This window comes from Boleophthalmus pectinirostris, unplaced genomic scaffold (genome assembly GCF_026225935.1).
Source record: "Boleophthalmus pectinirostris isolate CB_2022bp ecotype Guang Dong unplaced genomic scaffold, ASM2622593v1 HiC_scaffold_3, whole genome shotgun sequence".
Lineage (NCBI taxonomy): Eukaryota > Metazoa > Chordata > Actinopteri > Gobiiformes > Gobiidae > Boleophthalmus > Boleophthalmus pectinirostris.
In genome coordinates, this window is record NW_026571299.1 from 38,923,802 (window position 1) to 38,936,936 (window position 13,135).

At 37.9% G+C, this 13,135-nt stretch overlaps 1 protein-coding gene across 2 annotated transcripts in view; it reads left to right on the forward strand.

Annotated features, from left to right (window-relative positions):
- Positions 1-13,135, forward strand: part of pcbp4 (poly(rC) binding protein 4) — a 98,067-nt gene that overhangs the window by 73,267 nt on the left and 11,665 nt on the right. For both annotated transcript variants that reach the window (XM_055160727.1, XM_055160728.1), the window contains 3 exons: positions 4,258-4,299; positions 4,385-4,463; positions 10,742-10,797. In XM_055160727.1, the coding sequence (XP_055016702.1) occupies positions 4,258-4,299; positions 4,385-4,463; positions 10,742-10,797 (177 nt within the window). The remainder of the gene's footprint in view (positions 1-4,257; positions 4,300-4,384; positions 4,464-10,741; positions 10,798-13,135) is intronic.

Below are 13,135 nucleotides of genomic sequence, written 5' to 3' on the forward strand. Positions count from 1 at the left end.
ATTAAAAGCAAGATTAAAGTTTAAGTAAGTAAGTGAGTTTTTATTTATATAGCACTTTTCGCAGACATATGTCACAAAGACGTTGTACAGAGCATTACTCATTCACTCCATAACCAGTGGTGGTAAGCTACAGTTGTAGCCACGGCTGCCCTGGGGCAAACTGAAGCACGGCTCCTAATCTGCACCATCAGACCCTCCAACCACCACCATCACTCACACACACTCCACTTTCATACTAGGCAATGTGGGTGAAGTGCCTTGCCTAAAGACACAACAGTTTTGTTTTTTTTCAACTGGCGCTCCACTGTGGCACCTGATTTTTAGGCTCTGACAAGCCGGTATGGCCACACATTTAACGCTATACCACAACAGTCCAGGCCAACCAGCAGCACACTATGGTACTTGCATGAAGCGCGTGATCCCCAAACCTTTGGACAAACAGGCCAGCACAGGTTAAAGGCAAACAAAACAGTCAGGTGCAAACTAGAGGAGCACAAAAGCACTTAACTCGATCACCCTGACAGCCCCATCGCTCCCGCGCCAACTTTAGCTGAGTGCTTTAGACACATGTTTGTGTGTGCATGTGCAGGGGGCCTTGGCAGTGTCACTCTAAAAACAACAGTAACCTCGACTAATGGAGGTGCCATGAGAAGGCTGAGCGAATGATAAATAGTGATAGAGAGGATATTTTATTAGAATGCTTACAATTATGTTAAGTGTCACATCCACATGGGTAATATGACGTGTTCGTGAGACATTGCGTCATCTTTCTAATCCATCAGTGGTGCAGCCAAAATCAGGTCAGAATTGTATGATAACAGTCGTCATTTAGCTGTCAAAATATTCAGACCTGGTTAGTAGTTCATATTGCTGTCATTCCGAGACAATTCACAAAGAAGATGCATTAAACACAAATACAAGCAGCTTAAATTTAGTGGTTTTAATGAAAGTTTGACAGTTCAAATAATTTCATTGTGTAACCTAAAGATACATTTCTCAGCCTTCAAAATATATCAGAAATGTTTAAAGGCAATCTATGTTGTATGAGTATTATTATGATGCATTTGTCTATATCTCACCTCAGATCATTAAAACCAATCAATTTACTGTCACAACTGTCTAACATCATATAGTGTTCGATTATATATAGTGTTAGATTATACATATATCAAATCAGTATTCCATAAAAAGAAAAGAAAACTGATCACATTTGATAAGTTGCTTGTAAGATATAAAGACGACACTGCTAAACTCCTAAAGATGCACTCAGCTCTGTAGTCTTATGTGTGAGCTGCAGTTCCATCTTGTGTGCCACTGCTGTGATGCTTTATAACATGTGTTTTTTCTTGAGCAGGAGCCTGTGCATATTTAACTCTCACAGGGTCAGAACCACAGCTCTGCTTGAATGAGATCAGCTTCGAAAGCACAACTTGATCTTTTTATATCTCTCAGCCAAAACACAGCATGCAGGAATTTTCTTCCATCCGTTTTACACAGTCCTCTTGAGATAGTGTGAAAAATAGTTTATTTTGAAATGTATTCAGCTGTGATGCTAAAAATCAGGAATGAGGCCAACAGAGATTAAATGAATGTTATGTATACTATCAGTCAAAAGTTTGGACTCACCGTCTTTTTTTTTTTTTTTTTCCTTACCACTTTCTAATGGTAAGATACAGGAAATTATTTAGTAAAGAAAAAAAGTTAAATATCTTTCAACAAAGGAAAGGTTGGCAGATATCTATTTTTTTTATTATTATTTATAAATATCTATATCTATATCACTTCATATATTTGATGTCTTCTGGATGTATAAAAAAAAAATCAGAAGCAGTAAACATATTGAGAAAAAAGTGAGTGACTGGTATTGTACATTGAATGAATAATATTATTGCCACGAGCTTAACATTAAGGTGGCAGTTAGTGGAATGGGGACGACCATGTGCACAACCCTACATGACCTACACGCTCTCCACTCCTTTCCACGTAATTGGTAATAAAAATGACAGATGATTTAGGGAAAATGTCATCAACTTCTTCTTTGTGGTGGTTGGGTCCTGTTTGGAGGAGTGAGACCAGAAGTAGGTTTGTGGGTGCACAGTGAAAGACAGGAAGTTGTCATAATATTAGGAGATACACTAAGAACTACGCAGGACAGATTTATGGTAAACTACAGCAACTCCTGGAATGAACTGCCAAAAAAACATCACTATTGGATTTTTAAATTTGGTAGGGACTAAATTTGGGAGAAATGTCTGTAATCTTTGATAGCAAAAGGCAAGAGATGGTTTATGTGAAAGCGAGCATGGGGTAGTGCGGAGTTAAGTGGCTGTGCAGTGCGATTAATGCTTTTATTCATTATTTAGACTGCAGTCATGTGGAGAGGAGTGGAGCGGGGAGCAGTAATGGGAACAGGCTCCAGGATTTATTGCCTGTATGTAGTCTCTGTTGACATCCTCATCTGCAGCTGTCACACACAAACATGTCCCGGATTAAAAATTCAACTGCACATTAAGATTACCAGTGCGAGGCTATCTGTGCATATTATTCCAAGGAAATTAGTTTGGATGAGATGTTGTCATGGTGTTAGATATTAAGGATGTTTGAGTGATAGGCTGAAAGAAAGTCAATTTACGAGGAGATGTCTTGAAAATATTTCATTTTGTGAGCCCAAATATAAAACAGATTGACTCACAAGTTCAAACCTACCAAATAACTGTATAACAATGATACTACTTAATTTTGTACAGAAATAATTCTTCACTATTAGAATGAATTAGGAAAGATGGAACTTTTATTTTTGGGGTCAATATTTATTGTGTGTACTTTTTTTTTTTTTGCAACAGTTGGAATTTGGTTGGATTTAAGCCATAAAAGGTTGAATTAATAACATCAATGTCCCATTACAGATTCAAACTAAGCACTAAAGTGTTTCATTTTACTGTTTACTTATTGCAGTTCATGTTTTTTTTTTACAATATTGTAGATTTAGATTATTTTTTGTGGATTAAATCTGCTCTTGGGTGATTGTGTCAGTGCCCTAAATTACTTTCAATATTATCATTTATCGTCTATCATTTCTCCAGAAATACAGAAATATTGTGCTTCAAAAATGATTATCATGACAGGCCCATTCACTGTCAATGTTAAGTAACTCCAACTGAGAGATACAAGGAATTTCAGAATAAAAATACAGGCTCATAAATTATGTTACATTTAACCCTACACCCCATTTGACCCTACACCTTCAAGGAGAATTGGTCAAAGATGAGTTTAACTTCACCTCTCTATCTATCTCTATCTCTATATCTATATCTATATATTTATATCTATCTATCTATATCTATATATGTCATAGGGATAACTGTGACTGAAGTCACATTAGATATGTAGATACATTTTATTTGGCACTCTTCTGTGCAGTGCTGGTTTGGTATCATGAGTCAACAGTTCTCTGCTGTGGTGGCAGTGTGGAAAAGAGATGCTCTAAAATGTGTTATATAAGTTGCACATCACCTGGGGCACACCATTGTGGGCTCTATCTTCTCCCCACACTCACACTTGCACACACACACCCACACGCACGCACATGCATTTGCACGTGCACTATGACCATGCCCCCGTTCATCTCAACACATCGCTCACTGAAGTATACTGACTCTTTGAAGTGTAGTTATAGATTTAAAGAAAGGGTTCTGACTCTTTTATGTGATGATCTCAGAGAGATAAACACTGAGGCTTAACCCGCTGAAGAGTCACAGGAGAGTGGCTTCAGAGATCATAGTATAGAACAGTTTTACCAACTCCCATCCTCTTTGTGTCACTGTGACATTATGCAGTATTATTATAACCATACTGGCCTACTACCAAGCAATGTGGAAAAAAATTGTTAATACCATACAATGACATGATCTCCCGTGGAGTCTGATGCATGACCTAAAAGGTACTGCAAATGCATTTGAATATGATACTTGCCTTGTTTTTGGTGAGCATTACTACAGGTACAGTTTGATTGCACTTCCTCATTTTTCATGCCATATTTACTGATTTGCTTTGTACTTATTCTGCACAGAACCTTTTAACATAGAGTCTATTTTTTCCATCTTTGGACCAGATCAGCTGTCACAAAATGAACTCCCTGTTCTACTGTATCTATATTAAAATCTAGAGACAATATTCTCAACCACAAGGTGCCTATATAAATGTCACTCACTGTCACATAAACCCATATTAACCTTTCTTCCATTTTCTCTCTTTCAGACATACGCATTACAGAGTCACTACGGCATTCCACACACAGAGGTAAGAATTTATCTTCATGCAAAAGAGTAATTCTTGAATATAGTGTATTCTTTTTTCTTATAGTAGATTTGTATGTGTGTTTCAGTTGGCGAAGCTACACCAGTTGTCCATGCAGCAGCAGGGTCTGGGCCACATAAGTCAAGCAGCTACACAGGTTTTGTCAGGTATAGAGACATGACTCTCCAACCACACCTTGTTAGAAATAAACGCTATTTCAGACAAGCCTTACGCATCTCACCACAACATCTGTCTGCAAACCTGACACCATGCATTGATACAAAATTAAACACAGTTATTAAATAAATATTATATGAATACATGTTGACTGATTTCATTATTAACTGAACGATATGGATAGTTGAGCTGTTAAGGACAAAAAAAAAAGTGCCCAATTGTTCACTTTGCCAGATTATTAACATCCCTAGGACCAACATTTCTGGATATGGAACCAAGCCCAAGTCGACCCTGGAGCCGAGTACCGCACATGTCACAAAATGGCTGACATGGAAACGAGGCTGGTAGAGAAATTGTTGCCTAAACCGCGTTTTTTTGGAAAATAATGTTAAATGATCACATATTATCACTAATACTTCCACTTATGCAAATATGAGTAACACCAGACTCATGTGTAGTACTGGGAAATAAGCAGGAATCTTATATTGGTTATTTATCCCACTGTTAAAAGGCTCCAGTCTGTGTGGTGAATAATAGAGAGATAATGTGGAGAGACAGAAACAGAGAGATTAAAAGAAAACATTTAAGATTGAACTACAACTGGACAATGCTGCATAAAACATAAAGGTGCACTATGTAACTCTTTGGTCGGGGGTCTGCCACCTGCTTGTTTCTATGAATATGTCATTATGTTCCACAGTATGGCATTAAACTCTACTTTACATGTATTCAATTACAGGTGGTTTTACAGCTCAAAAACACCTAGAAAAACAAACATTCTGACTGTGAGCGGGGTGACCTCTCCACAGATCTGACCTGTAACTTGGTTTAGTTTGGTTTTCATGATAGAAAGGTTTAACACTGTGAAGCATTCCATATAAAGCAATGGCATCTCCGTTTAATGAACCCGTTTAATGAATGAATGTATCTTTTTAAAGTAAATTTTCAACCAAAAATGTGCAGAAAAAAAAAAAAGTTTAATTGAATCTCATGTGATAACTCAAACTATGAGAGAAAGTCAATAATTAGGTATAATGTAAAAGTATCCTGTCTTATGTCTCATTTAGAATTATGTGTGTGGTACAGGAAAATAAGATAGTATAATCTTATATTGTTTTTTTCATAGCACAGTGAGAAGGCTACAGACAATATGTCACCAAAGGATAAATACTGTGAACAGACAGAAATAAAGAGAGAGATTTAAAAGAAGACATTTAAGATTGTACTATATCTGGAAAATGCAGACAATGAGCTTCAGTGATTGGACAGTGGTCCCTAATTTAAGTAAGTTTTTTCAAGAAAAATATGTATAAAAATTATATTAGTTTAACTGAATCTTATAAAGATATATATATATATATATATATATATATATATATATATATATATATATATATATATATATATATATATATATATTATATATAGTATTATTTATAATAGTATTTCTTTCTTTCTTTCTTTCAAATCATATGGTATTGTTATGGTATTTAGAAATAAGTATTTAAAAGAAGGCATTGTAACAAGTACTACATTTGGACACTACACATAAAAAGCTTCAGTGATGGCAATGAAGTAATTAAAGTAATTAAAATTATGAAAATTGTAGTTTGAAGTACTTTTAATACCACAAGGTCATTAAATGGGCTACCTAGAAATTACATGAAGAGTTTTCACAGCATTAGCATCTCCATGGAAAAAGCATTTGAAGGACCCTCCATCTGAAAACATACATAATGCACTTGTTTTATGCATGTACTTGTATTATTATAATATATATATAAACTTGAGAGTTCTTCAGTATCTTTGCTGTTCCTGTCCTGCACTTTTCTGAACTCTGCACAGATGTTTCTGTACACTCTGCCCGCCACTTGGTTATGTCGCTCCATGTTTGTTTCCCTGCAGCATCTTACACCTGCAGTTATGTGCTGGACTGTCTCAGGAGCCTCTCTGCACAGTCTACACCGTGGGTCTTGTCTGGTGTGGTCGATCTGGGCCTCTATTGCTCGAGTGCTCAGGTCCTGCTCCTGAGCAGCCAGGATGAGTGCCTGTGTGTCCTTCAGACCAGCCCCCTCAAGCCATTGGAAGGATTTCTTGATATCAGTCACTTCAGTTATGTTCCGGTGGTACGCCCCATGTAGGGGTTTGTCCTGCCATGATGGTCCCTCCAGCACCTCTTCCTCTGGACCCCACTGTCTGAGACATTCTCTGAGCACCTCATCCATCGGGGCTTTGTCCTTGATGTACTCATGGAGCTTGGATGTTTCATCCTAGACAGTGGTTCCCACACTCACTAGTCCTCGGCCTCCTTCCTTCCGGCCTGCGTACAGTCTCAGGGTGCTGGATTTGGGATGAACCCTTCATGCATGGTCAGGAGCTTTCGTGTCTTAACATCTGTGGTCTGTATCTCCTCCTTTGGCCAGTACATGATTCCCGCTTGGTATCTGATCACTGGCAGTTCAATGGCAGTTCTTGCCATTGTTTGGGGTTAAGCCTCACTTCCATACAACATTTAATTATCATTATGAAATATGATATGGCACTTACAGATCTTCAGAGATGGTTAAATGCTTTTTGTTATCAAAAACCCAATAAATGTCTTTGAAAGTAGTGATGGGCAAATGAGACGGAGCTCCGGAGCACGTCTCGTTCTTTCTGAAACAAATTGCTCTGAAGCACTGCCTCGGAGCTCGTCTCGCAGCAGCCGCTCATGTGACCAAAGTGTGGAAGTGTCGGCCCCTCCCCCTACTGCTTCACTCTGCGTGTCAGTCTCTTCAGTGTATCGAAGCGTTTCATTGGCTCAGCGAAGGTTCCACTCTGTGATTGGTTCAGAGTGCTTCAGAGTGTTCAGCGCACTTCTGTGGTTTGACAAGCGCTAAACTGCTACAGTATAAAAGATGCACCAATATTTCTTAAACATGTTGGGTAGTGAGGAGTATTGTGTGACGTTAGTGGTGATTTTGGTGACTTTTGGCAACTTTTGGCATTTGTTTCATTTTCGATGGCATCTACAAGTGGAAAAAAGCGAACCATGGTTTGGGATCACTTTGGTCTAATTCCACCTAACAAGGTAACACCTATTTTCTTATTTACAGCAGCTATTTATGTTGCTCTTTACATATTATTTTAAATCATCATTATTATTGTTGTTGTTAGGTATGGTGTTTGCTCTGCACACAAGTTTTGTCTTACACTAACAATACTTCATCGACGCTGAGACACCTGCATGCCAATGTTTAGATTTGTCCACTAGAGGTCAGTGTTTCTCCGAGGCCTCAGTTGAACCATTTGAGACAATATTGCGACACAGGTGTCAATGCTTCACGAGGCTCCATTTGCCCTTCACTATTTGAAAGATTAAAATATTTTATTAACAACCACAGGGAACCCACATAACCCTTACATTCTCAAGGAAAATGGTCACGTGACCTCCTTAAAGCTTTGGAGTTTAGAAAAAATAGTTGTTCAACATTACAAAATGGATAACTAAGCAAATTAGACTATAAGAAAGGGATTATGCAGTATTTTTTATGCCAGCCTTGTTTTCATATAGTCCATTTTGTGACATGTTCTTAGCTCCAGTGTTGAATTAGCCTTGGTTCCATATCCAGAAATATTAGTCGTGGGGGTGTTACTAATTTGGCAAAGTTTCATGCTTGTACCATAAAAGCGAACTATTTTGGTCCTTAACAGCTCCACTAGGAGGATGAGTCCTGAATGGTTAAAAATAGGATGTGGTGTAGAGTAGGAAGTGATGAGGTTCATGAGGCTCAAACCCACTATGAAGACTTTAGAGAAACAAGTATCTAACCATATCCAAGGGAGTCAACAGGGAGGGGGCAAACGGGTCTGTTGTCATGGGTCTAAGGGCCCTGAATTAAACCCTGGGGTGTGAAGCTTCACACGGGGCCCTATGTGAGGCTTTATACCCCAGGCACGTCTGCCCATACCGTACTTTGCCTTGCCGTCTGACCACTTCATTGCATTCCAGTTTGAAAAGCAATTACGCTAAACTCAAACAGAAATGGTTCTTAGAGAGATTCATTGTGTTGATTATACTTACAGATTTTGGGTTGTTCAACATTGCTTATGTTGCAAACATTGAACTATAACAATTGTTCTTACCAACAGTGTGTCTGCTAGTCTGGTCTAGCTTTTTTTATTATTATAATTTACACATGTGGCACTACATGTTTTCAGTAAACTGTCACATTATTTTAGATATTTGTAAATCGACAGCCATTGCCTGTAGTTTCATCATCTGCAACACCAAAAACACTGCAAGCCTACTGTTGAATAAATGTATAAATCCAACGTGCCGTGAATGTCTCTCCTTTATCTTTCCCGTTTGGCCACTGGAACTTACTGCACATCTGCACTTTTGTTAAGAACTTTAATTTTGCTGCAAGCTTTTTATTCATCAATGTTGCATAATTATAGTTATGGCCCTGTTCCTGTGTGATATGAACTGCATCCAGCTGTGCCAACATCCCGACCACAGAGCAGAAAAGTGCCTGTGGAGATTTTGGCTACATCGGCTCAACCACATACTGTTCTCAATAAGAGTTTGAACTAAAAGGTGAAATTGTTGTGTGTAAAAAGGGGATAAGTAAAAGCAATATTATAATAGAGGATATCATTCACAAGCAAAGGGATTGAAATACATGCCAATATCTCTATAAACTGCATGATATGAAAGACAACAAGGCTTGTGAAAAAATGAGAAGAATACTAAGTACTACAGTATTGCTTTCCTTTTTTTGCCTCCTTTTTTTTTTGAACATTAAGTATTAAATGTTATATGTTTGGCATTTACAGTTATTTTGAGCATTTGGAAAGGCGCTAAAACTAATGAATTATTACACTGTAGTCTTACTAATGCATTTAACTTGATGCACAGTGGACAGTGGTGTATGTGGCTGGCTGCGCCTGTGTCACATAATGGATGTGAAGGCAGCTCTTCTCGTGTTTCTGCTGCTTGTGAGGAAGTGCAGAGGTCAGGGTAAAACACACACAGGAGCTATGAGTGTGACAGCACAGTGTTGTGTTCAAGGACCCATTTGTGTTTGATTTACTGTCCAACGGCTGTTTCTGTTTCAAGGCTATTGCTCTCTATACATGCTCATTTCAAGTGTGTGCTTCAGGACCTGACATAACACCATATCAAAATATATAAAATCACTTTATATTAAATGGAATATTTTAATAAAAGTTAAAACAGAAACTAATTAGGCACCAATCGGTTCCTTTTTCAGTGTCAAGGTACAGATTCCACATATTCCTTTGTGTTGTAAAAGGTCATATGCCACTCTGTAGTCTACTCACCTAACATGCTTAAGTCTAAAAGCACCAGGCCTGATGTCATGCTAAGTTCTTCAGGTAGTCAGTGAAAATGAATAGCACATCTTCAACCAGCCTTTTTTGTAAATACATGAATGAGAGGTGCTTCTTTTAAATGCATTTTGAAAACGCAAGTAGTTTCAAATGACTTCCCCTACTGTTAAACATGTGGGCTTTGTCATCCAATTTTTCAAACAAATGTTAGCTGTGCATTCACAGTGGAGAGAGGGAGAGGAGCGAATTATCACCGGGATATGGATGGCTGATTATTCCATTATGTCCCAGGTATAAAACTCATCAGTCGTGCACAGCAGAGCCTTCAGAGCACTCTTTTCAATAACACACACTTAGGTTAGCAGCTGCAGCAGACACTTTCACTTAGGGGACAGCACGACCACCTGCTGAGAAACAAATACAAAAAGTTATTTTAATGAACAAAAAAGCACTACCTAGTTTCAGAACTACTGTATGTGATATTCATATATTTTCTGCATTTATTTATCTTGTCATGCTTTAGTGCTCTGTGTTTTATTTTAAGCTAAAATTGTTCAACTCTTTTTTCTTTTTTTCTTTTGTTTTGTTTTATATTGACTTGCTTATTTATTTTTATGCTTTATTTTCTTTAATGTTTTAATTTATATTGTGCCTACTCTGTGCAGCACTCTGGAGAGTTTGTGTTGGTAAAATGTGCTTTACAGATAAAGTTGGATTGGACTGGCTATAAACAGTTCAGGAGATGTTGGTATTCCAGTACCGAATCGCATTAAATGTCACCAAATGTATCAATATTGTATAACAAATTCTGAAAAAGTTGTCTGCCTTGAGTGAAGTTTGGTATTAACAGAAATTTATGGTGTCATTCAATTCTGTCCATTATGTATTTGAATATATTTACACAAGTTGTATCTTTGTTCCTGTGTGTGTTCAGGAGGAGTGGAAGCCAGTTCTCAGACCACATCTCAGGAGCTCCTCATTCCAAACGATGTGAGTAGAAACACATTGTAGTTACTGGTGGGTAGCAGCAGATGTAGGCTTTTTACTGCTGTGTTCACTACATAATGAAGCTGAACTGGCAGGAAAACTAACAGCACATTTACGCACCAGTACACACATCTAGACTTGTGGGTTTCCTTCTTTTTGGTTCCTGCCTTTACAATGTCTCACAAAAACTTTTGCCCTCAATGTGAATGTTCAAAATGTGATGGAACATTCACTAACCTGTGGGGACAATTTGCTTTTAAGAAGATTTTATTTGCACAGATGCTATTAGTGAGCAAGTTTATATCAGCTGTCCTGTCTGACAGCCAAGAATAAGGAAAAGGTACACTTTGTTTCCTTTGGGAAATTTGTTCACTGCATTTGACCCATCTGTCAGGAGGCTAAGCTGGTCAGGACTGCCTTCGCTGGCTGCCTGTTGCCGAACAGCTGTTTCTGTTCTGGGTACATTTGGGGTAAAGATCATTATCATTGGATATTTGGAACTCAAATTTCATGTTACAATGGGACATTCCAGGATTAGCATGTTACTACAGATAAAATATAAATTCATAAAAGATTTTTGTCACATCACATTTCTGTACATAACTCAGCTCGTTCCTATATTGCCCCATCGCTGTTTTTTTTCCATCAGATAAGAGTAACATTTTGAGATATCTAAATCTAAGAGATATCTTTTTGCATCTGTCTATTGGAATCCTTTAAATATTTTCTCAAGTTCCTTTCATGGTAATTGAAAATAGACTCCTTATGCAAATGTAAAACCCAAAAGCCAGATTTCATAGAGAGTCCTTCGTAGTGAAGTGAACCATAGTCTGTGTTTCTCTTTGGGCATTCCTTGGGCTAACGCTTGACTGTTGTGTTGAAGAAGTAGGACATGATGTGATGGACACGTTGACTGCAGTGAGAACCAAGCACTGACCTTTAGTGCAGAGACGAAGGCTAACCACTCCACTGCACTGTCTGTTCCACTCAGTCTGTCTCCTCCATCCATCAAACGCTTTTATTCAGTCTGACACCAGTGAACCTGCTGAATACTTCTACTATGTACTGCTCACTTGTACCTGTGTTTCTGTTTACCCGTAATGCATCACAATATAACAAGTTCTGATCTCACAGTTGAAATTATAACCATAAAGGCTAAATTGTCGGTGGAATTAATGAGAAAATCCTGGCGGTCATGCTATGTCTCATTTGGTCTGCAGAGAGCTAATTTGAGCCAAAATATTCATGTTGGCATCTGTTGGCATCAGTGATTCATTCTTGTAACAGACTGCACTCAAGAAAAAAATTAATAATAATACATTTTCCACAGCAAACGCACACCTTAGCATTATGATACTCTAATTGTAAGGAAGGGGCGCAGGAATAACTGGCATCACATTTTGTCTAGTCTCAACCTAATACTTGGATTTACTGCGATTCGTTTTTTTTGTTTTGGGTTTTTGTTTTTTTTTGCTTTTTTAATTGCCTCTGCCCTAAACTGAGGATTTGAATGTATAGTAAATGTGTAAGCCATGAAGCAGGAGATCAATTATAAAATCATACATTCAGCTTTTGTGTACAATGTAGTGTTTGATTGTCTCCAAACCTTGGATATGTCCAATTCTACATCTTCATTCTTCTTCTTTTTCTACATTTCATTTTAATATATGATGACTCGATGCAAAGTGCTTGTCTCATCTTCTCAAAGAACATATGTGGAGGTCCTTACTTTTGAGTTGTTAGATATTGTTCTGAAATCATCTAATCCACAAGTAGAGGCATATATCATAGAGACACTTTAAGGTAGATACATGTATACAGGCCAAGTGTTTACCCATTTAAAACATAAATTGGCTATCACCCTTTTTCTGCTTCAGTAATCTCAGTCTAGACTTTTAATCTCTCCTCATCCATCAGTGGCTGTGTGTAGGTTTGTCAGTTAGGGAGTAGACGCAGGACTTTATTTTGCTTTGCTGGTAAACATACTAAATGGTGCTGTATCAGTATCATCTATTCTTGTAAACTGGTTTGTTATGGATTCCACATAAGTCACCCAAGCTGCTATTTACTATGCTGCATCTTCATTTAGTTTAAGTCTTAAGTTTAAGAACTCTGGGGTTTTTTTGGGCTTCCCCTTTTGATGTTTTCCCATCCCAAAGGCATAGATCAACTCTGACATTTCCTAGCCTTTCAATCACTCATACAGTACAAAACAGCTTGCCTTTGAAATAAACATGGCATCTTTCCAATTACTAGTTGAAGTGACAGAAGATGCCCTCTACAAAACAAGTGGGCACTATGACAACATATTGGCTGTATTGCATAATCAAAGCAGAGAGTC